General features: G+C 36.5%; 1 protein-coding gene across 3 annotated transcripts in view; it reads left to right on the top strand.

Moving 5' to 3' along the window:
* Window positions 1-23,610, top strand: part of ITPR1 (inositol 1,4,5-trisphosphate receptor type 1) — a 229,458-nt gene extending 205,848 nt beyond the window's left edge. For all 3 annotated transcript variants that reach the window (XM_029285403.1, XM_015822583.1, XM_029285402.1), the window contains 5 exons: window positions 474-610; window positions 3,252-3,417; window positions 4,864-5,024; window positions 19,570-19,731; window positions 22,324-23,610. In XM_029285403.1, the coding sequence (XP_029141236.1) occupies window positions 474-610; window positions 3,252-3,417; window positions 4,864-5,024; window positions 19,570-19,731; window positions 22,324-22,404 (707 nt within the window). In that variant the 3' untranslated portion in view covers window positions 22,405-23,610. The remainder of the gene's footprint in view (window positions 1-473; window positions 611-3,251; window positions 3,418-4,863; window positions 5,025-19,569; window positions 19,732-22,323) is intronic.
* Window positions 23,611-26,847: the final 3,237 nt, after the last annotated feature.

Here is a 26,847-nt window from a genome sequence, read left to right on the forward strand (position 1 = left end):
GTGTGCATCAGAAAAATGTTCAGTAGACAAATTATGTATGTGTAAATTAATTTGGTTGGAATTAGTGGCTACTTACAAGGTTTCAAAATTATAAAAGAATCTTGCTACTAAACATTGATGACATGCTTGCTTCTGAATTAAAATTAGAGATAGTCTAATGTTTCTTCATATTCTTGCGTTAAAATGTGCTTATATTGTGTTCTTGTAAAGACATCTCAGATGTAATGCATCAGCCTGCAGGATGAGAGTAAGTCAAGTTTCCAATTTATAGGATTTTTAAAAATTTCACATAAAAATTCTGAATAACCCAAGGAATCACAAAGCTCTGCAAATAGGCTCTTGAACTATAGGAGAAAGGAAAAGAAGCAATGAATGGTCCTTATTTGGCTTTAAAATGTTTGTACAAAATATGGAAGAGATCTTCAGGCTCCCACTTTCTCATGGCCGTGTCCCAAACTTCTTTTATTTAATAGAGCTATCTTCTGAAGAATCTGAAGAGGATAAAGAACATACATGTGAGACATTGCTGATGTGTATTGTTACTGTACTTAGTCATGGGCTGAGAAGCGGGGGCGGAGTCGGAGATGTACTCAGGAAACCATCCAAGGAGGTAAATTAACATTACATGTGAAAGGAGTAGTACATGTATGTATGTGATGGCAATGAGGTATTGAAGATAAATTATTATAAAAATGTGATATTATGTAGAGCATTAATATTGTGCAAAGTATGAGTATATTATGATGCCAGCAAATGTGTAAATACTTTGCTAGTAAGGAATGGTCAAAGTTGATGTTTTAAAAATAGTTACAGTTACTCTAATACAGAATTTACAAATGTTGCAGTAATTACATCATATTACCAGGCCAAGAACTATCCTAAATATCCATTTCTTTTACTACCTGTAAACATATTTTTGGCCATGAATAGGTTTTCATCAAATATGGCATGAGTGCTATAAAACTGTTTCCAACACTACTTTAGTTGTAGAATAATAAAGTTGGCAATAATCGTTCTATCAAAGCTCCTATTAAGTTCAGGAATCCAAATTAAACTATTACTGGATGTCTATGTCAACCTCCAGCTTGAATATCCTAATAAAGTCCAGGATTACTTTCATTTCTGAAAAACGTACTGGTTTATACAAGGCATGGTATAAGCAAAACAAAAGCAAAAACCTAACTCTAAAATTCCAAGGCATCTAACCATAGCATATAACAATGATATTCCCACAACCTCTGGAGGCAGGTTGTTCCACTGATTAATTCTTCTGTCAGAAAATTTCTCCTTAGTTCTAGGTTGCTTCTCTCCTTCATTAGTTTCCATCCATTGCTTCTTGTCCTGCCTTCCATCCAACCCCAACTTTCTCAGCTTTTCTTCCCTTTTGATCCATTCATTGTTCCTTCCTATATTTGTTTTTTTAATTCATTCATCCCCTCTAAATATCCAAACTGCCTCATTGTATATATTTTATACTAGTAGTTCAGTCTTTATTCAAAAGCAATCCGTATTCATTTAAGCTTTTCATTCTTGACTTTTTTCTTCCTGTTTTACTACATACACTGTTTAAATATGCCATTTCCACTGCATTCAGTTATTTCTATATTTCTTCTGATATACTTCACTTCCATTGAACAAAGAAGATCAAAGTATGCTCTTATGCACACCCACTTTCATATCTTTCAAGATTCATTCCTTGCAACAGACGACATACCATCTCATTTGTGTGTCTTCAGATATATATATATATATTCACTTCCCTATCTTTATAAACATTCTACCAAAATAAGCATGTTCCTTTAGTTGCTCTAGTTTTACATCATTTATGTATATTATAACATTCTGTTTTTCATATCAAAATCAGGGAACTTGATCTTTGATGTATTCTTTTTATCCTTGTTGCATAATACAGTCTACCTAAGATTCACTGCAGATTATTTGGATTCTCAGCCAACAACACAGCATTATTTGCATTCAAAGTTTACATACACTCACTTCCTTATACACCTATAACATCATCACAGTCATTTCTTATATATTTCTACATACTGTACTTGCTTAATGGTTTAATACAAAATATATCAAACACCCATGTCTTACTTTCTGTTTTATAATCCACAAGTATAATGTAGTATAGTTTGGTATGTATTGTACATAGAAATAGGAAACAAAAAATGGAAACTAAAACCTATAAAATAGAAATGATTTGCCAGAAAAGAACAACCTATATGTGGCATCTATATATCAGTCGGTCAATTTAAATTACATCCAAAGGGGCCCAAAGCAAGTTAGAAATATAATCTAAACTTGGCAATAGATATACATTTTTACAAATAAAATGTTTAATAAATATTATATAATGCACTTAAAATCCCAACTCATTGATTTGTTACTACGGACCTTGTTTTTTATCAACATAGTTAAAAATCTGGTTGTGCTGCTATAATTTTAGGATTTTTTTAGTTTTTTAATTTTAATATTTTTTTTACATACTAGTATTTCTTCCTGGTTTGTATTTTAAAATAGGCCAGATAATTTCCTGCTGAAGACACTTATAAAATTCACAATACAATTAAATAGTATCCGTCATTACAATATCAGTAGCATTACAGGGACAAAATCTTTGAGAGATGAGTTTTTTTTAAAAAAAAATTCTCCCTTATACCATATTTGATAGCAACACATATAATCTAGCTTTTGAAAAAGCTATTCTTTATTTACTTAAATATGAGTTATTCATATGTTTAGGGAATTGAAATATACATATCTGTAGTTAATTCCAAAAATTACAGGTTTACATGATACTTTAGTTTTTGCCATTAATTTCTATACTCCTGCATCTCAAAAAGTTTTATGGGACTGTAATTTGGATCACATATGCTAACAACAATGTAGTGCAGGTGGAATTTTTAAGACCTATTTTAAATGTCCAAGTTGTGTACCCAGTCTATTATTCTGTTGGAATATAACAAAGACCTAGTTAAGCAAATATATGTTTTTAAAACAAGGAAGGTTGGCTTCAGGAATTCCCAAATGAATCCTTTGTAGATATGTGGTTTAAACAGGAGACTTAAAAGATTAGTCATATTGGCATTGACCGTGGTTATTTATTCTCCAGAGGTATGTCATTGGCAATTCATTGTATCAAACAAAGGCATCTATAATGTTCACTGATCAAGTAATAGTCCTCTTTGTAGCTTTGTTTTCTTTAATACTTTACACTTACCATTGGAAAACTATCTGCATTTTAGGAACCTCTCTTTGCTGCAAGAGTGATATATGATCTCCTCTTCTTCTTCATGGTGATCATTATTGTCCTTAATCTGATTTTTGGAGTCATTATTGATACCTTTGCTGATCTAAGAAGTGAAAAACAGAAGAAAGAAGAAGTTTTGAAAACAACATGTTTTATTTGTGGTAAGTGTCAGAATCAGCAAGAGTTCAGTTCTAGGCAAATATAGGAATGTCTCCATTCCTCAGAAGAAATGCACACATTTTTGTGATTGAATCAACATTTTATGAATGTTTGTAGGGTGGCTTGTAATGTTAAGGCTTCGACGAAGTCCTTTCTGAAGGCTTCTGACTTCAGTTGCATAGGGTAAGAGGGTAGCATTCTCATGGATTGGCTGGGATTAAAAAAAATAGGAATACATGGGCAGTTCTAACATTAGAGAGATGTTCGAGGTAAGATCCCCTAAAAATTTGGTGCTGATATAATTGTTTTATAAATTACATTAAAAAATTGTAGTTAGGACTGAACAACATGGCAGCTATGTAAACAATCCAGACTGTGCCTATACTTTAGATCTGACCTGGTAGAGACTGAACAGGAAAGAGAATTATGGTGAAGAACATAATGAAAATGTGAAGCCAGAGATTAGCTGCTGTAAAAAAAGACAGGTTCCATGCATTGAAAAGTTAGGAAGGGACTCAGAAATAGAACTGCCAATGTAATAATGCCTTGAACAAATATAAGGTGGGACCTGGAATACTGTGGATTTTATATAACCAAAAAGTTAAAGAGCAAATCTATCATTAATCTTTTTCCAACCCCAGCCTTATGAGGAAGAATTGGAGCAATTGGAGCTGTTTAGCTTTAAATAAAAATAGGAAAAGATACACATTTTTAAAAAGTACATAAAATGTAACTTGGAGAAAAAAAAGCTTTTCTCCTTCTCTCATCATGTCAAAACCTGAAGGTCATTTTGAAAAGTTACTATCACCATCTAGCACCTGACTTCCCAAATGCAGCTTATTGATTACTGCACTAATTATCTGATCCAGGGCTCTTCTTATGTTTGTTTGTTCTTAATCTTCACACACTTATTAATACCCAAAACAGAAATAATCAGTCCTCAGCTATTGGTAGAAAGTCTGTTTTCTCTGCATATCATAAGTCTTCATTTTCTATACAATTGTATGTATCCCAGAAAATGAAGTTTTATGAACTGTAAACCATCCAGAGTCATAGGCTGAGATTGGCAGCCATTGAAATTGAGCAAACAAGCTAACAATTAAATAAAATGTGGTGGTTCATAATGTTTGAAGATATTTAAGGGCCAAGCAATATTCATTTGAATCTTATCAGAAAAAAAGTCTACAATCTATAGGTAGTCTTACATGTTAAAATACAGTAAAATCATGTAGTGCTTTCATGATTTTACAGTAAAATCATGTAGTGATCCTTAAAGAAAGCTGTTTTGAACAGTTTTAGATTATTGGGGTTGTCTTTAAAAAAAACCTTCAGTGGAATCCAGTCATCCAATTAACCAGTCAATGCAGTATATGAAAACATATGCTGTATGTGGTCGAATATTCTTCCTCCAATTGTGTTCAGAGGTTGTGTTTCATTTTCCTCATTAGGTTTGGAAAGAGACAAGTTTGATAACAAGACAGTGACTTTTGAAGAACACATTAAAGAGGAGCACAATATGTGGCACTATTTATTCTTCATTGTGTTGGTAAAAGTAAAAGACTCTACAGAATATACAGGGCCTGAGAGTTATGTAGCAGAAATGATAAAGGTGAGTTTTGCCATACTCTGTGTGAAATATGGCTTGTTTATACTTCTTTTCATTCTTCCAATGCCAGAAAGTCTGAATTTAAATTCTATGAAGATTTTAAAAGATTTGTAATGAGCATTGATCCATACTTCTTTATTTTTTTTCCTGTAGAAAAGCGTTGTTCTTCAGAACAATTATAATTTGTCTTCATAAAATTGTCACAAAATAATGTCTTGTCAATGTCTGACATTTTTGCAAACTCAACGTGTGGCCACCCATATTCTTTGGACGCTCAATATGTTGGATCAGGCCCATAGTTGGCACGGTGGTTGTGAATTCACTATAGGCTGCTTCCTCTTACAGAAGGAAGGAAGCCAGGTAGAAGTCTCCCAGCACTACTACTAGGTGGGCAGAATTTGGAGATAGAAACATCCCCTTCTCTGCCATCGAGTTTTCATAACCTAATCCAAGCGCAACCTAATTGGGAATACAAATAACTTTATTATATTTTATTACAAGCAGACTTGGCATTTAATAGCAGCAGCCAAAGCCCTTGGACTCCAAAGATCTGAAATTGTGGATCCCAATTGTGGATCCTCAATTAAAAATTGAGAGTTGGAAGAGAGTAGTTAGTTGAAGGCTTCTAAGTCATATTTTCTGAGTGAGGCTTACTCTCAGCCTCCTGTCATATCTTTTCTTACGAATGAAGGAGAATATACATGTCCCAGGATATTGTTGTAGGATCCAATCTGGGTCGGTCACCAGGACCAGAGTTTTCTAGCAGTGAAATCTGAAAGTTCGGAAGACAAAACCTATGGTCCCAATGACCGATCCAGATTGGATCCTACAATATCTTTTCTTGCACATCATAATCAAAATTCCATTCTTCTGTGACACCACCCCCCCCCAAAAAAGAAATACTGACCAGTACCTCCAGCCTCTAATTCCCTATCTAAAGTTATAATTAGATTATATTAAAGCAGATGATTCTGGGTTAAATCAGCATCTCAGATTTACCAATCACCAAATTGCTACCCAAACTACCTTCCCTTCTACCAACTCACCCATCTGTTCGATGGATAATATAGTATTCTCATCTGGCTGTTAGACCTACTTCAAATATTGAGTAGCATTTGAATGTGTATAGATCCCCGATGCCACCCTTGAGAACTTATACTATTAAAAAATAATTCCTAAAATAATGTTGCACTTTCCAGTTAAAATTAATTCATTGTGAATATGACCTCTGTTTTAACTGTAATTATATTTTGGTTACTCTAATCACAGAATAGTACCCAATGTACATTTTGTGATCATGGCAAGATTAAATTCATTTAATAAAAGCTATGATTTAATATTAAACTGGTTAAAGGATTCTTGAAACAGATCTAAAGTACAATGATCATATAATGGTGCTGCCATTATCTTCATCTTTGGGGTTATTAAACTTCTAAAAAAATATATCTGTGGGAATCAAACGAACTGAGCTAAATAAATCTTCTATTTTTTGTTTTTAGACTCTCCTTAACAGCAAACGGGACATCTTTCTTGTTTGTTTATATTTCTGTATGTCAATTTAAGGATTTATCTTTAATGAATCTTTTATAACCCCTTTAGAGGCAGAATGCCTTTGTTTTGCCAAATGCTCATTTAATCCTGAATTCAGCTTCCTGATTAACTTAAAGCACTGAGGGCCCGGAACATGTTTCATTTTTCTCACGCCTTCTGCCTCATCAGAAGTCTATCTGGATGAAAAATTCCGCTGAATGTTTGCCTCCATTTATTATAAAATACACGCAGTTGCCCTTGGAAGACCATTATGCAGCATATATTAAATGGTTTTTGAAGATAAATCCCCTTAAAATCTCTCATTATGTAATCCATTCTGCTTTGAATTCTTTTAAGCTTGTGTCCTACTTCTGAGTATTCCCTAGATAATAGCTTCTTTTAAATAGTGTTGTGAGTAATCGTCTGACAGTAGATTAATGGGTTAGGAAAGCTTGTCACCTTATCTTGTTCTCACAGGGCTAGAAAGTTTTTGGAATGTAATTTTGTATTTAAGTCAAAGGATTTGCCTGTAAAAATAATTGCATGTTGTGTTTGTAATGGCATATAACTGACAAAAGTTTTGTAAACATGTAATAGCACATATTAAGGATTTTTTGATACAGAAAACAGCATGGCTTTTTAAAAAATTTAGTAACCATTCACGCAGCAATCTAGCAGGATTTTTAAAGAGAAAGATGGCCTGTTTTCTAAGTGCATGTGAAAATGTCAAACAAGCAATTGTTACCAGAATTTTTTATGGAACAAAATGCTTTAAAAAAAATAGTTACTCCATGTTCAACAAGACTTGTTTTGAATAGAATAGAGCTGGAAGGGGCCTTGGAGGTCTTCTAGTCCAGCCCCCTGCTCAAGCAGGAGAACCTATACCATCTCAGACAGGTGATTGTTCAGTCTCTTCTTGAAAATGTCCAGTGATGGAGCGCCCACGATTTCTGAAGGCAAGCTTTTCCACTGGTTGATTGTCCTCACTGTTAGGAAGTTTCTCCTTAATTCCAGGTTGCTTCTCTCTTTGATCAGCTTCCAACCATTGTTTCTCATCCTTCCCTCTGGTGCTCTGGTGAACAACCTGACCCCTTCTTTCTTGTGGCAGCTCCTCAGATACTGCTATCATGTCTCCCCTATTTCTTCTTTTCTTTAGACTAGCCAAACCCAAGTTCCACAGCCATTCTTCATATGTTTTGGTCTCCAGGCCAGGCCTTGGATCATCTTAGTTGCTCTTCTCTGAATTTTTTCCAAACTCTCAACATCTTCTCTGTGATATGGTGACCAAAACTGGCTGTAGTATTTGAGGTGTGGTCTTACTAGGGCTTTATAAAGCGGTACTAATACTTTGCGTGATCTTGATTCTATGCCTTTGTTTATACAACCCAGGATTGTATTAGTTTTTTTTGTTGTTGTTGCTGCACACTGCTGGCTCATAGTTAAGTGATCGTCCACTAGGACTCCAAGGTCTCTTGTATTCCATGGAAAGAAGCTGTATGTCCATATATCAGTTTATAATAGGCTTTGCTTGTTGTCTCAGGAACCACATCACCAGTAACTGTACTTGACTTGTTTTGGCTATCAAGGGTATTGAAAAATACCAGATTCTCAAACTCAATGAACCCTCAGAGTCTCCCAGAAAACAGTAGCAACTCCATCGGCATTCTAGCTGGGTGTGTCCTGGCTGGTGCCAAACCAGAAACCCTCTGAGTACCATTTCAGAGAGGGAAACGCCTCCTCATTCTTTGCCTGGTCTCAGTAATGCATGCCAGGTCAGCTCTGTCATCTGGGATTAAATCCCAGGTGAGATTAACTTTAATAAAGACCAACCTGGTATTTAAAAGCACCAGCTGGAGTACAGAGCTGCTCAAAATTTGATAACCAGAAACTGGAGATAGAGGCAGGGAACTGGAACATGGGACCTATAAGAGATTTGGGTTTGTGTCCCCAGTGAGCAGCCCATCCCGATTTCCACAGTATATACCATTGCCCATTACTGCACCATTCAATCTTATTCTTATCTGCTCTTAATTTCCCCAAACTCCTACTCATCCCTGCTCCCTGCTCACTCTCCATTATGGCCAAGGTCCTGTTAACATCATTCATACCCTGTTTCTCAGGTTATCAGATTGGCATCAGGGCAATGCTGTCAAGCACTCATTGCTAGCACAACCATCTAAGTCGAGGATCAATTGCTACCCCACCTTCCTTCCATCTTTCATAAAATTCATTCATGAAATTCAGGACTGAGTAGGGACTTCAAACATTTCAAAAGGAAAGTGACATTAAACAATGGGACATTGTGCAAGTGAAAAAAAATTGTCAGAGGGCTTAAGACTACAGGCACCTTTTTTTCTTTTATTAGTATAGTGCAGAAATACTCTTTCCAGATTTTTTTTTAAAAATCTATTATGCCCATTTTCATAGAAAGACAAGATACACAGTGGTTTAATATGGATTTAATGTGCCCAGTTAATTTTATAGCTGTAACAATTGGCTTTAAAAAATGGGTGTGCCACACCATGCTGCTGCAGGATAGAACAAATCCATTCTGGATGTATCTAGTATTGTCTGCCCTCTAGAGGTATAGTTGGTATCTACATTTGCCATGGCAAACTGATGTTTTGCGTCAACCTGTTGTATCGTCGCTTCATTAATCAAAGATAAAAATGGAATGGTCTACAAAGCTGACCACTTGCATGGCCACATATGTAAAATCAATTTGTTTGTTTTAATTGTAACTGGCCACAAATATGGATCTTTCTGACTTCAAGGACTGTTTCTTGCTGGTTTGGTAAGTAGGCTAGTTATCAGGTTCCCGTGGTTGCCATAAAAATTAACGAAACAAGGATTGGAAGCCCTCAGACGCTGAGATAGAATAATTAGTAATTTCTACAAATGACTTACATTAAAAACTCTTTCAGACTGAAAATTGCAGATCCGACTGCTGTAAAATTTAAGTGGTCCTCCTATTGGCTCATTCTTTTTCTGATCTATATGTTTAATCAGTTTTATTTCTCTTATAACATCCCTTTGTCTTTTCCTTTTCATTTGAATCCTTTCTTCTGGGTAGTGATTTAGTCAGCTAAACACTAATTGCCTACCTTAATATTCCTAGAATTCCCTGCCTTATGGCACTTCTTTGCCACCACCAATTTTATTTCTTCAAACCTGCAAAACAGTAAAAAAGAATTTACAGTTATCTTTGCAAAAAAACACAAGGAATTTGTTGAGATCACTATGAGCTGATCAGAAAGGCAACGGCACTTTTGTAACTTATTTGTATCTAAGTTATAGATACCTAAGTTATAAGTATTTATAACTTTATTTGCAAGTTGCTGTAGTGTATGGAAAAAGGGAAGGTAGCTTATAAACAGTGCAGATAAGCTGCAGGGCTTCCATTGCAGCTGATGCAGGCTGTTTTGGCTATTTGTAGGACTCCCACACACGTAGCTTAGCCAAAGTGAGCAGGGTGAAATTGAAGACTTCTGTTTGGTTCTTCCTTCCCTTTGGCACAGGACCAGCCAGCATGCAAATCACCAGGCTGCTTTATGTGGGTTATTTTTTTAGCTGCAGCCTTGAACAAAATTGCTTAGGCCAGGAACAGGAAAGCGAAAAGAGTCAAGAGTTTCCCCCAGTAGGAAAACAGATTGTCCCGAAGTTCAAGTATTGCATTTTAAAACAACCACGGTCTAATTCCAGCTTAGTTGACCAGATAGATCTGGAGCTGCTTTTGAACTGCTACAAAGTCCTTGTAGGAAGTGTTTTTTTTAAAGTTTAGGAATTAATTCTTCCTTATGTCCAAAGAATTCTACTCTGCAGATCCCCCTAATGTGTGTATGTGAGTGTGTGTATGTGTGAGAGAGAGTTAATCAGAATACTATAGGAACTGGAAATTCTGTTAATCTGCCATGTAAAGTGTTTTGGACACTATTCATATTTTGTACTATTCACTCCAGAAACAAAATACTAGAAAAACCATTTCTTTCATAAAACATTATTATTAAACAATTAAATTAGACATTTAAGAAAGGATTTAGAATTGTTTAAGATTTAGCAATACTTACTTATTTGGCTGGTATTCTGCCCATCTCGTCAAGAGGCTTTTACTATCTTGGAAATATCAGTACTAACTATTGGATTAGTGGGACTTGAGTAGTCTTATGCTGATTTGCAGAATTATCTTTAAAGAACTTAACTTGCACAGAAGAACTTGCAGATATTTGAATAAAATTAGGCTGTCATGGTTCCGATCAATGCGACCAAATAAATCAGAACTCTGAGGCAGGAAAGTTCCTCAAAGAACGTGTTTTTTGGGATACATAATATCAGCATGAACAAAAGTGAAACCAGATCTAAACTTTCCCCCCAAGAATCAAAGTAACACAATGTAACAATTCCCACCCCTCACATCATGCTATCCAATAGAACAACTTGGCGGGCTTTCTGACTTAAAGGTCCTCCTTCTCCCCTTCTCTGTGAGAATGACCTTGGTTCCCACCAGATTTGCTCATGTTTAGACTACCAGAAATTCCCCCCTCCCTTTCTTATGGCAACCTAGAACAGCAAAAATGGCTGCAGCCAGGTTCGTGGTAGAGTTGACAAGTTGCCCTTGTCTCATACTGGCCATAACATGTCAAAATGGCTGACGGTGATCTACATATGACTACATCTTGTAATAGTAGTAGTTATTATTATTGCTTAAACTTGTATGCCACCTAACTCCCAATGATTCACAACAATTAAGCAAAGAAATTACAATAAAATCAATAAAAGATAAAAGATGGCGAATGGAACAGTCCAGGTGGAATAAAACGTGAGATCTCATTCTCCCTTTCCAAAGACCTGAGTGAAGAGCCAAGTCTTCACTACTCTTCTGAACAACAGCAGAGTGTTAACCTTCTGATTCTTGAAAGGAACTTCATTCCAGAGAGTAGGCATGGCTACAGAGAAGGTACACTTCTAGGGTCCAAATAATTCGCATTGTTTAATCAAGCCCAGAATGTGCCAACCCTACAAGATTGAAGTGGTTAGGCCAGAGGTCTTCAAACTTGGCCTTTTTATGACTTGTGGACTTCAACTCCCAGAATTCCTCAGCTAGCATGCCTGGCTGAGGAATTCTGGGAGTTGAAGTCCACAAGTTATAAAAGGGCCAAGTTTGAAGACCCTTGGGTTAGGCAGATGCTATGGAAAACATGTGGTTCTTCACATAATCAGCCCATATGCTTTTAGGACTTTATAGGTAACAATCAAAACCTTGAATTGAATCTGGAAGCAAACTAGCTGCTACTGCAGCTCGTGAAGCAATCGTGTTATATGGGCGTACCAGGCCAGAAGGGATAAAGAAAAAAAATGAAAATAAATCAAGTTCTAGGACATTATTTGAAGGAACTAAAGATCAAGACTGTTAAAAGTAAAAGGAAGGGATGTACAATTGTTTTATTTGATCTAGGTTAAAATAAATACTTTAATTTTTTTTCTGGTAACCCTATGGATTTTTAGACTGAAGTAATGAGGCTTTAAGGATTTGTTTATAGATATGAGATAAGATATGGAAGGAAAAGATTGTTTGTATTTTAAAGTAAAATGTCAAGTTACTGAAATTGTTTATATTTGCTGTGATGAGGGGGAAGCGATTTCTTTATATATTTTTCTTTTTCTTTAGCATATAATTTTTTTTCTTTTCTATTTTTTTCTTATCTTTACCTTCTATTTTTTCTTTTTTTTGGTTTGTATTAGTTTTTAGTGTTGCAACTGTAATCTTTAACAAAATTGCTGTTTTAAAAACCGTAAGTTTTGATTTGATTTGAAGTAATTGTGTTTTTTTAAAGTGCAAAAAAAATGCATCCTTAAAATTAAGCTCAAAACAGACCCTACTTTGGCACTTATCTCATTCTGTAGCCCCAAGAAATATTAGCCTAACCTCTTTCCACTATTGTGTCAAAACAGAAGAAAAACTGGGGCTCGCCCTTACCTGTTCTGCCCTTCTACTCATTTTGGTCATTTTCTCCTATATCTATTGCCCAATATTTTTAGAGCGAGGCTCCATTACCTTAGGCAGGTTACAAAATATTACAGTATATAGACGGCGCCTGGGCACACAGTGTTAAATGAGCCTTTTTATGCAATTAATTCCAGCACAGCCACTCATGCTATAATCTGTCCTGGTTTATTTAGGTAATCTCTTTTGTGCCAAACAACAAGAACTAGGTTAACAGAAGGTCTTGCACTGTCATAGACTGAGAGACCCAGAGGAACCTCCTCTAGGCAATCCCTCAGCAGCTTTTCATCACTGATTATGTAAAACCTCAATGGTGCTTCCTTGTCATGAAAATTACTTCATCATAGGAAACAGCTGCTGAGCTAACTGTGAATTTCCCTGTAGCCTTGAACTATTTCCAGATGATTTTAAACTACACAAGTCTTTGTACATCCTAGCCTTTAAATCATGGAAGCTCCTGGAGTTATCTTTATTTCCTTCATTATTTTAAGGGTTGCCACCTGGCAGATTTCAAAATATCAGTCAGGTAGTTGCCCTATTTTATTAATTTATGTCTTCTTATACAAGGAAGCATATGGGTGGCACTAGCAAATTAGGTGTGGTTAAGTTTAGTTAATAGGACAACAATTAACTCCAGACACAGAAAACATATCACTCTCAGTTGTGTTAAATAAGCTGGGGAGAAAATAAGTGGTTGGTTAGTTTCTTTCCCTCCCTTCCTTAAAAAAACCAATAAAGGGAAGAAATGAGTGGCAGAAGCCTAGTTGTTTGCTCATTTCACTTAGATTTTTCAGAAATTACTAAATAATTAGGGTTGGATTCATCCAAACTTCTAAAAAATCCCCTTTTAAAACTCTTCCTAATTTTTTTTCCTGTGCCATCTCATTCTACAATCTGTAAAAAATATTAACTTCACTTTTTCCTTGCATTCATCCTTTCCACATCATGTGCATTGCCTTGTGACTGCAATTCTGAGAATCAAAATTGAAATGTGGAAACAGATCTGCAAAAAGGATTTTCTGTCCTCGTAGAAATGGTCTAAGAAGTTATTCTTGAATTCTTTTTCCCGGTGATTCTAAAATATCCATCCTTAATGTAATTAATTAAATGTCTAGTAGGTCATTTGCTGAAAGGAAAAAAATCTTCTTAGGTGGGTGGAATATCAGAATGCGTATAATACAAAGTTCTTTTGAACCACTGCCAAGGTAGATGATGTATTAAAATAAAATCCATGTTTGGAAAGACCCCCTATAACGAAATTCAGTGAAAGCAAGGAAGCACATTTCTCAGAATGCATTAAATTTCCCATCATGTGAGGCAACTTCCTTTTAAATAATTTTTTTTAAAAAGTTGTTGTGGATGCTTTAAAGCTGTGGCCATCACCGCCCCCACGTCTGAGATTCTGATGATAGCTACTTGAAAGGGACTTTTCCAACATTACCTAGAAAAGAGCTAGCCAGAAACAACACTTGTGGTTAGCCAGCTTCCGTCAGTGGGTTAATTCAGTTTGTCTGTTTCAATAGAGGAAGCTTTGCTGGGAAGTGGGAGCTGACAATTCAATCAGGGTTGTTGGAGGGTCACAACATAACAACAGTGCATAACAGGGGGCATCAGTAGAAAGGGGTTGTGTAGATGGAAACAAGGAAACAAACCCAAAATAAAGCTTTTGGATTGTGGCTCACTTCATATATGGCAAAGAAGTTATAGCATTTTTACATATTGTGCTTGCAGAATCAGACTTCGAGGGTGCTATTGAAATAACTGAAGGATTATTTGATTTGAAGATTTATTTAACTATGGTCAACAGCCCACAAGGTAACAAATAAAAGTCAGAAGCAATGAGCAACTACGTGAAAAACAATGAAATGGTTGTATAAGTCTTGAAAATTAAGGCTTAAAAGCAGTGTGCGAACGGAAAAAATATTGTTCTAAAAATAATGCAAAACAATGTAAAAGAAATAGAAAAAAGATAAATAGAAATGAAATATAATGAAAGAAGAGACTTCATAATATCACTCAAGATCAGGACACTCTTATACCTTCTAATGGAAATTGCTGCAGATAGAAATTCCGTTAGTGAAGGAAAGTTCTGATCTACGACTCAGAAATGGATCACTTCTCCTTCACAAAAGATTGGGATTTTATTAAGGGGTGGTGCAGTCATATCTGTGTTTAACTGGCATAGAAAGAGCAACAGAAGAACACACGTGAAAGGATCTCAAGTTTGTTTGGACTAAGGATAGCATCTCTCAGAGAATAGAGTCTTACTCCACCTTCCATTTAATAGTGCTGACAATAAGATGTTGAAGTGGGCTAAAGAAAAGGTTCTACTGAAAAAACAAATAGTTTGGTGATTTTAAAAGTCTCGTCTGGAACCCACCACTGAAAGCTGGTTTTGCATCTGCCATGCAATGTTAAAGACTGCTTGACAGATTTCAGTTTTAGCTCTCTCTAAATGTCGAAGCAGCAGAGAGTAAGTATAAATGCCATAGGTCAGCTAAGTTTTTTTCTTTGCAGCTTGATGAAAAGCCATCAAGAAAAATTAATGGGGCCATTAGAAAACAAGCATTTAAGCCAATAAGAGTTGGAATGTGAACTTTCACTTTTGGTGAAATCATATCAGCCTCTGTGCAGATTAAAACAATTGAAGCTCAGTAAGGCACGTGGAAGGGCTTTAAAGGACTTTAAATCATGGTAGATGCATACCTCTGTACCATATAACACATGGGATATGTGTTACCTCTAGAAAGCTTAATGATAACAGGACTACATTTTTGGAGTGAAAATATTGCCTTGGTACTATTGTTAGCTTTGGCAGAAATGGCTCTAATTAATTCTGGATAAAGGGTGGTGGCTTGAAAAATTATACCAATGTATGTAAGCCTGGGACTTGCTCAGTTTTATTCTTTCCAATTTGTCACTGGTTTTTGTGGCAATTTGCTCATCCCAAGGGGGAAAAATGGTCATTTTGGTCTTTATTAATTTATATTGTATTGCTTTTTAATTAATAACAAAAAAGGAGCAAAATACACAAGGATAATTGATTTTAATATACATATTGTCAAAGAGGAGAAAAAAATACATAAAAGTGCTTTAACAAAAAAGTGAAAAACTACGACAAAAGAAAAAACATGTCATAACATATAACATATATAACAACATACAATATCATAAATGTTGTAACATAACATATTACACTTCTATATATAGACATCTAATACAAATGTTCAAATCCATATACGTTCAAATTTATATATATTTCTAATACGTTTATACAATTCTTGCAGGATTGGAAAGATGGCTCCATTTATTTAATGGTTGAAAACTTGCCTGCATTTGCATCACCAGATTGCCTACAGATGTGCGCATTATATAGACAAGTATAATGAAATATGTCATTTATATAGAATACAGTAGTTTTTTTAAAAAAAAAGACAGGTGGCCTTGGCAGGATTGATGAGCCCTTTCCCCTTAGAAAATTCTGCTAAGGTCTGTCAACTTGCTCTGACGCCCACCTTTTGTGAGTAAAAGAATTCTTGGATCGTTGGCATACGCAAGTGGTGGCGAACCAGAGGCGGCACTCAGAGCCCTCTCTGTGGGCACTTCTCAGAACTGCTGGTGGCGGGCTGCGGAGCCGGTCGAGGGGCCGGCAGGCTGTGGCTGCTGACGGACACTGTCGGCCCCCATACACTCGCTGGCCTCTGTGTGCGGGGGCCGATGGTGTCAGGCAGCAGCTGCCCCGGCCCCTGCCTTGCCTTGCCCTGAGGTAATGGCACCCCTACCCTGCCTTGCCTCACCTCGCAGGATGAGCCTCCTACCCACCACCCCACCTGCCAGAGACCTCCTGGATCTCCCCCAACCCTGCCTGGCCCCCACAGGCGTCCCTCCCCACGAGCAACATCGAGGTGACCACGCCCACCTTGACAACACCCACCCAGTCTGCCATGACCACCACAGCCACGCCCACCCAGTGGGCCACACCCACCTGGTACCTGGCAATAAATAAGTGGGTTTTGGGTTGTGGTTTGGGCACTCGGTCTCTAAAAGGTTCGCCATCATTGATTTGTCCTTTACATTAAAATCTTTAAATGAATATAGTTTTGAGTAGGAGGTAGCAAAATGAGTCAATGTCCTTACAGAGATAAGACAATGTTGTGGCTCAAGAAGTAACGTTCTTAAATAATTGATATTAAGCTGATGTGTTATGTTTGCTGAGAATAGCTATATAACTGATTAATATGGTGAATTAAAAGGCAAACCAAATTACTTTCCCAGGAAAGGGTTTTGTACCTGACCTCATTTTCACAGTTTTACTTCTACTAACCAGATAAACATTGAGGGCCTATCCAGGGACCACAATAATTTATCTAGAATAATGATTTTTATTTATGAGTGTATTGGCAGCAAATGCTTTCTGTTTCCACAGTACAGCTTTCTGTTTCCACATTACACAAGTAAGCATTTTATAGCATGTTATTAGCTATGAGCATAACTGTTTTTAAACGTTCATTTGAAAATCAAACTACAGGTAGTCCCCGACTTATGGCCACGATTGAGCCCAACATTTCTGTTGTCAAGTGAGACATTTGTTAAGTGAGTTTCGCCTCATTTTATGACCTTTCTTGCCACAGTTGTTAAGTGAATCACTGCAGTTGTTAGGTTAGTAACACGATTGGCAAGTGAATCTGGCTTCCTCATTGACTTTGCTTGTCAGAAGTTCGCATAAGATGATCACATGGCCCTGGGATATTGCAACAGTCACAAATAAGAGTCAGTTGCCAAGCATCTGAATTTTTATCATGTGACCATGGGGAGGCTGCAATGGTCATAAGTGTGGAAAACGGTCATAAGTCACTTTTTTTAGTGCCGTTGTAACTTTGAACAGTTACTAAATGAATTGTTGGAAGTTGAGAACTACAGTACCTGTAATTTAGTTGCCCGCTCTCAAAGTGAAACACATACATGACACACACCTAAACATACTATGTACAACATATGTACAGCATATGTATAGAAAGGTGAACATTATAGAATGGAAGCAATCAAGGTGAAACTGAAGGAATCAGTTATCAGTGGCAACATTCATTCTATCTCCCTTGACATCTTTTATGGTGGTTGATTGGCCACCCTAGACACTCTTTAAGAAGATGACTGTGTTTGCCTCTTTTGTTACTGATGTATTTGGATATAAGGCATAGTGATTAAATAAATAGTAGCAGCAAAAGTAGAGTAATAAATGTGCCAACATGGCTGAATTCTTAAATAATATGCAAATATGTTATTACGTTATTTATAAAATATACAGGTAGCTCTTGCTTTACAACTTAGCTACCGTTCGAAGAGTTTGAATTGGTATTTACAAGCCATGGACCATGACAATATATAAAATATGCTGTGTTCTAGTTTCAGATATTATCTCTCTACACAGCCCAGTTTTCTTACTTCCTCCTCAAACTGTTCTCTGAATTTTAATGTCCCCAACGTGGGAGAATAAATCAATAGTACTGTATTACAATATTACAGTAGATTTTAATAATTGTAATAATGTATTGTAATATTAAGACTGATGTAAATATATATCAGTGTATCCATGCAATTGGCAGCGTTACTTATGGACAAGTTTCCAAGCCAGTAGTTTGCTAATGAAGACTAAATATGAAGTTAAAACTCTTATCTGTGACTGGAGGTTAACAGGTTATACATTGGATTCTGTGTTGAGTCCATATTTGGCCAACTAGTCAAGCAAATTTTCTTTCCATAATCTTAAGCGCTCCATATTCATCATGTAAAAATAACAAAACTATCCAGGGCTCTCAGATGCACCAAATGGGCCTGGATAAAATAACATCTGCCTTTCTAGGTGGTTGTTTTCTGTAAGAGTAGGAAAGCCTAGCCATTAAAATAAACAGGAGTTCTTCCAACTATTTATTCCTTGATGAACAGAGTGGCCAAGTAGTAGCTCACAAAGTGTCCTTCTTTCACCTGTGGTAGAAGCCCCAAAGCCAGGTAAACAAACCCACTTTCTCTCTTGTGAATGTATTTCATTATTTTACATTAAATACTTTGAAAATATGTTGTATTCTCAGAATGATCAGGATCAGTAAACTAGACTTATCCTTTCCTTTGGGAGAAAAAAACTGAATGGATTACCCAGCTTGCAGTTCTCTCCAATGAAGCTTCAATGTTCTACATCTTTGCTCCTCTTAATGTTTTCTCAATTCAAGCAATTCCGGATTGCTTCCTGGAAATTGAAGAAAAATTGTCCGTAGGAAAGAATTAATGGAGGGAAGAGCCCATGTTTCCAGGCAATCAAAGTCCAAATATTTTCTCACTACAACTAAAGGATTAAATTCCTTCAAAACTATGAGATGCAATTATTCTAATAATGGTTTGTTTTGTGACTTCTGAACATCAGACTTTTGCCCAGGCAAATTTTCCAAGAATAATAATAATAATAATAATAATAATAATAATAATAATAATAATAATAATAATAATAATAATAATAATAATAATAATAATAAAAAGTTGGAAGGGATCTTGGAGGTCATCTAGTCCAACCCCCTGCTCAGGCAGGGAACCCTATACTATTTTGGACAAATGGCTGTCCAGTCTCTTCTTAAAAACTTCCAGTGTTGGAGCATTCGCCGCTTCTGGAAGAAGGTTGTTCCACTGGTTAATTGTTCTAACTGTCAGGAAGTTTCTCCTTAGTTCTAGGTTGCTTCTCTCTTTTGTTAGTTTCCATCCGTTGCTTCTTGTCCTGCCTTCAGGTGCTTTGGAAAATAGCTTGACACCCTCTTCTTTGTGGCAGCCCCTGAGATATTGGAACACTGCTATCATGTCCCCCCTCATCCTTCTCTTCGTTAAACTAGACATACCCAATTCCAAGGCAAATGTTTTAGGGTTTCAGGCTATTCGGTTTTTTCCTCTCTTCTTTACAGTAGATAAAGAATACAGTACAGTATATCCTTTTGCTTATAATTAAAATTCAGATGATCTTAATAAATTATATTTCAGGAAAGAAATCTGGATTGGTTCCCCCGGATGCGTGCCATGTCACTTGTTAGTAGTGACTCAGAAGGAGAACAAAATGAACTTAGAAACCTGCAAGAGAAGCTTGAATCAACGATGAAGCTGGTATCTAACCTTTCCAGTCAGTTGACGGAACTTAAAGATCAGGTACAAAACATAGAAAAAAATGTTTACCAAAATAAGGCCCATGAGGCTGGTTGAGAAAGGTGTAACCTGATTATATGGGAAGCAGGAAAATCGGCAGTGTATATGTGATCTATATAGACATCAACAACAGTACTGTTAATAAATTGGCATTTTGACATCTGATTTAATAATTTTCTCTTTGCCATCACCATTTAAACTAAACAAATTAAAATGTACGTTTTTGTTCTTGGCCATGACAAGTAATAAATTTCAAAGACAGTAAGCTCTAGTAAAACAAATCAAACTTCCTCTGTCCTCATTCTCCCTTAAAAAAACCAAGCAAAAGAATATAAGGAAACCTCAGTACTTAATAAGCCATAACATCTCCAATGGAATGCTACCGAGAGGATGTTGTATAGAGAAGAATCACAAAAGCTTAAGTTCAATCAAGATTTTTGGTCCCTGTATTCTCCTGTATAATACTTTGTGCTCCCGCCTGCTTTTGTAAAACTGAAGATTTAAGTTCCCCTTGATGGACTCTCAGAGACTGTTGGCCACTTCTTTGATTTCATTGACAAATTAATGAGTTGTGACTATGGATACCCACAAACTTTTCTCTACTTTCTTACGGAGATAAGCAACTTTCAATCCTAGTTTGTTGCAATCCTGTTTTATCTCTTCTTTTTGTCCGGAAAAACAAATCACAGTATTTTAGATGAGGTAAAATGACATGTGCTGGGATGCCACAACCTGGTATACAATAATAATAATGATAAAGTTGGAAGGTACCTCGGAGGTCATCTAGTCCAACCTCCTGCTCATCAGACACTACCGAGCTTTCCATACTGAGAGTAGGAAGAAGAATAGGGAGAAGGATGAGCCAAAATCCAGGGCTTGTGTCCATTTATTGTCATAATATTGCATATACTGTAAAAACAGTCTTAGTTTTGGCAGGGCTTATTCTGTGTAACTCCAACCAAATACTAACCCACTGCCCACCCCTTCAATAAAAGACAAATTGAATGGGATATAAAAGGCAGTTTGAAACTTCTGTCTGTAATCTGTTTTTTCCAAATCCAAATACTACTTTTCCCAAAAGTTCCAGTCATATTCTTCCTTCTCCATTTTTTTTTCAGTTCTGAGATATGTATATCATATTTCAAGAGCTTGAGGACCATAATTACTCTTGTCCAGGTGATTGTTTTTAGCTTTGCTATTATAAGGTATTTTTAGTACTGCATCTTGTTTCAGTATCTCCCAAATCAATCCGTTAAATGTGGTGGTGTTTGACTGAGCAGAGGGCCAAGGCTCTATTTGTATGGCTTTAAAAACAATAATAACTTGGGAATACTGAGAAGTACCCCAAGGTTGCCCATGAAGTTCCAGATGTTATAGGCCATGTTCCTTCCTTCCTTGCAAGATCATATAAAACTATAAAGTGCATAAAAATGTCACAAAATGTACTAGGTGACTGTCACTTTGATGGCAAGAACACGTGACTTAAGTTATCAGTTTGATTCAGCTTCACTAGTCTTGTAAAAAAACCATGATTGAAGTTTGCATCTTTTTTTTTATTAAAAGTTTTATAAAAATTACAATATGAATCCCCATACCCACCCCAAAACCCCCCTCCCTCTCCCCCACTTCCCAGAGCTGAACACAGGGTTACACATATAATAATCATAATCTAACTAACATTAACCAACTATTTAAATAACCAAGTCCATAAAGCGCTTTAACTCCCTTTTAACAAAAATTTAAACAAGTTAAAATTAAACACTATAATAAACAAATTAACAACCTAATTACTAAACAATACAATACTAATACTAAAAGTAATAATATCATATAATTAAACCTAAGAAAAACTCCACTATAATAAACTATTAATAATAATAAATCTAATATTCACTCATAAGGCAAATGGAACTTTTTAGTCCCATATTTATTCTGAATATAATCTATCCATCTTCTCCAAACCGAAGTGTATCTTTCTTGTGAATGATCCTTCAAATAAGCAGAAATCTTGGCCATTTCTGCTAAATTTGAAACTTTAAGCGTCCATTCTTCTATAGTGGGCAAGCAGTCCTTCTTCCAATATTGCCCTACTAATAATCTTCAGTTTGCCTAGGTTTTAAACTTTATTCTTGCTATTATGAAAAGTAGGAATATAATAGCTTTGAGAAGTTTTCTTCGATACAGCAGAAAAAGGGGAGACCCAGTTTCTTTAATATGAAGAATATAGACTATGGGCAGCAAGGTTATTTATACAATATATGCATATTGTATTTACAGATATAAAAAGAGACTCTATTCAGAGTTAAATCACAACAAGCTCTACTGTCCTACAAGATGTACTTTAGCTTGTTTCTTCCTAACAGAGCAGTTCTGACAGGATTAGTGTTGGATTGCTTCAGTTCCCTCCGATTCTTTCCAAACTTTGTAAAGAAATGGGTTAGTTTGTTTTCACTAACTGTAGCGGGCAAGAGTGCATTACTTGTTGCAATCAACTTTGGGAAATAAAGATGACCACAATAAATAGCAGTAGCTTATTCTGTGGTCTGACGTACAGGAAGTACTTGTGTCTACTGAGTAAATGTTTCAATTTTCCAGATGACAGAGCAGAGGAAGCAAAAACAACGTATTGGTCTCCTAGGACATCCTATCAATGTGAACCCACAGCAACCAGCCTAAATTGGATAGGTGTTTCGTCTCCCCATTGTATTTCCTTCCTTCATACCAGAGTTGAGATCCAGTTCTTAAAGCTGCTTCGGTGTATTCCCAGTTCATGTAAATAAACCTATTTTTTATACTGTATGTATAGAACTGCTCTGAGAAAGTATTGGGTTTATAAATAGTGGCATATTATGAGAAGAGGATTACATTTGTACCTTCAAAATGTGTTTTTATAGGAAGAAAGGCACATCTAATTTGCACTTGAAAAAAGGATTTATGTCTAAAATAATACATGATCTGTATTTTGTATTTAAAACCTCAGATAGCTAGTATTTATGTTTTATACAATTGTGCAATATGAATTATGCAATCACACTAGTTACTTTAGAAATGTATCCTAGAGGGAGTGCACATTTTTGAATCTGGTGTCATCTTACTCCATTTGCAAAACAGTGTCAAGTGTCCACTGATACAAGTTGCTCCAAATGCTGTTCCTAGTGCAGTTTAGTTCTCCAGGCCCAATTCCCTGTTTTTGTTTGTTTGTAAAATACAGTATTTGAACTAGATTGAAGCACTGTGGCAATAAAGCCTTCTTTTATTCCAGCCAACATTGATCGATCTCCCTATTAAAAAAAGGTTTTCAAAAAAATCTTACTGAGCTGATCCATCGATCGTGGTGCTGGAAACGTTATTCGAACATTAATTAATGAATAAATCTTGAAAGGAATATTTTTTGTTATGACAGATTATATCAGGATGGTTCTCAATGGCTGGTAGTCAGGCTAATCTTCTAAAATATTTTTCTTGGGTTTGGTGCCATTTTGGTTTAGAAGAATCTAGAATAATGAAGAAATATCACCTCGGTCGATCATCTGTACATTTTGTTACTATATTCCCACAGAGATACATTTCCTTCAGTTATACTTTGTACCAATTAAAAATAAACTTGGCCTTCTAGGATCCCTAGCTGAGCACTGATTTTCCAATACTTGTGAAAGAGCCACTAGACATAGATTATGCTTTAGTTTTTTGTCACACTTTGTTAATCTTAAAAGATTATATAAATATATATATGTAAATGTCATCTAGTTTTGTACATGATCCTCAGAGATTACAGAAGCAATCTCTGCTTTTAATAAGAAGCAGGGAGATGAGTGCTTATTAAAGTTTGTAAATGCAAAAATATAGATATTTAAATAAACGATAAAATAAATATGTACAGTGTTTCACAGTGACAGCCTCATTCCTTGAAAGAAACCTGAATTCTCTTTGCAGAATTAGATTTTATGAAAAGAGCATCACCAAGTCAATGTGGTTTGTTAGTTTGTTTGTATTTCCATCTGTGTTATTTTTATAAATAACTCAAGTTGGCAACATATTTAATACTTCCTCTTCCTCCTATTTTCCCCACAACAACAACCCAGGAGGTGAGTTGGACTGAGAGTGACTGGCCCAAATTCACCCAGCTGGTTTTCATGCCTAAGGCAGGACTAGAACACATCATCTTCTGATTTCTGCATTAGATACAACTGGCTTATAAAGAAGCTTTGAAATAATATCTACTGCACGCAGGACAAACCTTGCCAAAGTACTACATGTTTGCTATAATAAAAATAACTTTCAGCCATTGCACATGATCTGTATTAATTTGCTCTGAAGTGGAACTGGGGTCTTGTAAATTTTCCCCTAGGCAGCAGATGTGTGTTTACAGGATAGCAAATGTAATTACACTTAACAATATTAGCAAAGTTTGCAACCATATTTCTTTTTGTATCTTCTCATTTTATAAAGTCTAGTTCCAGCTGTGCTTTTCTGCTTTGAGTTTTATCCTACCGAGTAGTATAAGCAGAGCAGGATTATATTCAGAAAGCATTGCTCCATTAAAAGGAAACAGACTACATTTTTAACATAGCAGAGAGTGTATGAAACCTGATCCTAGATTGGTTTATTGCTCGTAATCTAAGCCAAGTTTCTTTAACCCTCTGAATTCCCATATAATGCTAACCATAATGTGCACCTGACATATACAGCCAGAGCCAAACCAAATGAAACATATTATGGTTTATCATTATATATGAGCCATGACTGAAGTTTAATGTGATGATTTGTCTGCAATTCTCTGAGGTTTAATACTGGTATTGAAAGCTAGGTTAGCCAGTAGAAAGGATGTATTTTTCAAATGAAATACTGAGAACAGCTCAAACACCAAGGAAAAGGAATGCCTATGATCTAGAAAAGATTCTGTTTCCCTTGTTGATTGAGATTGTCAAATACCTGAAAATATGTTGGGAACTCCAATAGCAATTATGTTACTGTCAGACTCACCCCACCATCTAATAGTCTCTCCCACAAGTTCATGGAAATACTCTTGAGAGAAGTCAAAGGAAGCTCAGGATTTTGTGACCAGCCTTCATGAGTTAGATGAAGAAGGGCAACAATAGTTTTCCTAGATGTTTCACTACAGTTAGTCTGTGACACACAACCATTCATTTAGTGACTATTCAAGGTTACAACACCTTAAATGGTGACTTACGATTGGCTTTCACACTTATGACCAATTGTAGCATCTCCATGGTCTTGATCAAAATTCAAGTGCTTGATAACTGGCATATATTTGTGACTGTTGCATTGTCCCTGGGTCATGTGATCACCATTTGTAACCTTTCCAGCTGGCTTCTGACAAGCAAAGTCAATGGGGGGGGGGGAAAGCCAGCTTCACATAATGGCTGCAGTGGTTCACTTAACTGTGGCAAAAATTTCATATAATGGGACACAACTCACTTAATAATTCTCTTGTTTAGCAATGGAAATGTTGGTCTCAATTATAGTTGTAAGTTGAGGATGACCTGTCTAACATCATTGTACCATTTTGAAGCATTCACCTGGCATTCATCCTACATGGATTGAGGCACCCTGCTACGATGGCTCTGATCTTTTCTGGAAGAAGATGGAATTAGGAGGACTGATTTTCCACCTTGTGACTTGTGGAATGCTATGGTACTCAGGCTACTCCCCATGCTTTTCAATAACTTTATAGAATGTCTGGGAAACATTACTTCTGTTGCTGTGCAACTCTCATGCAGGCAATTCCAGAGACCTGTGGAGGGTTTTTTTTTGGGGGGGGGGAACGAGGAAGTTTGGGGGTTGAATACAGAACAAATTGACATTTAATGTAGAAAAGAGGGATGTATTGTGGAAAGAAAAAAACCAGCTTGGATGGATTTAGACTTCTTAGAAACGATAAAGTTTGCCATTTTGGTTTCTGAATTTATTACTATCTGTGAAGGCACAAGCGAACCTAAGGGGATGCACTGTGCTGTTGTGTTCCCATACTTGCAATCGTAGGCAACTCTAGAAATATACATTTCTCCCCATGGGTTCTTTGCGGGCACAGTCTCTTTTGCACAAGTGGCTACTCTTAAGAGGACTTGAATGTACTATTGTCAACCTCAGCAAATGTCTGTCCCAGCACTGAGGCAGCCTGTAAGCAGGCTTCCCTGGTTCACGTCAAAAGTGATTTTTGCATTCTGTGGTGGCCTTAATAGAGTCATATGGCTTCTCTGCTGTTCTTTAATTTGATTCAACCCACAACTATGCTCCTCTTGGTTGCTGCATGGAGCTGCTAGCTTGACCTTTCATCTGGTCACTGGTTGCTTCCCTTCACGGCTCTTTTTGGGGTGCCTGTACCTGAGGAGAGAAACACATCCACATAAAGCCTGAAATCCATTAAACTTCACAAGGCGGGATTCCCATATTATCTGTGTCTGCTCTATACCTCTAGAGCAGGGGTGTCAAACTGCCGTCCCACAGGCCGGTTTCATCATACTGAAGCCACGCCCACCCCATTGCCGGCAATGGCAAAATGGCCCGATACGTTGCGCGATGTCACGTGACACTCCTGCTCTAGAGTCTAGTAAATTGTTTTCTGTGGCACCAGTTCTCTGATTCCTATCCATACTTGTAACCAGTGTATGAACAGGGCATATAGAGAGGGCTCACCATGACCAAATGAGTTCGTATCTTTTTCTTTCTTTTTCATAAATTCTATATAAATGTAGTGAAAGAGTGCCATTTTGTCTCCCCTGTGGGATTCTTACAGGTGTTGTGGCTGCTTCTGCCAGCAGCATTCCCTTGTAACCCAAATCCTTACATCAGGGATCTTCAAACTTTAAGACTTATGGACTTCAACTCCCAGAATTCCTCAACCAGCCCTGGCTGGCTGAAGAATTCTGGGAGTTGAAGTCCACAAGTCTTAAAGTTGCCAAGTTTGAAGACCCCTGCCTTACGTGATGTACAAGTAGTTCTCAACTTACAACTATTTGTTTAGTGATCATTGTAAGTTGCAATAGCATTGAAAAAGGAGCGTTATGTCCATTTTTCACACTTACGACCGTTGCAGCATCCCCGTGGTCATGTGATCAAAATTCAGATGTTTAGCAACTGGCTCGGTTGCAGGTCCCA

Source organism: Protobothrops mucrosquamatus, unplaced genomic scaffold (assembly GCF_001527695.2).
Source record: "Protobothrops mucrosquamatus isolate PMUCROS unplaced genomic scaffold, P.Mucros_1.0 scaffold1610, whole genome shotgun sequence".
Taxonomy (NCBI): Eukaryota; Metazoa; Chordata; class Lepidosauria; order Squamata; family Viperidae; genus Protobothrops; species Protobothrops mucrosquamatus.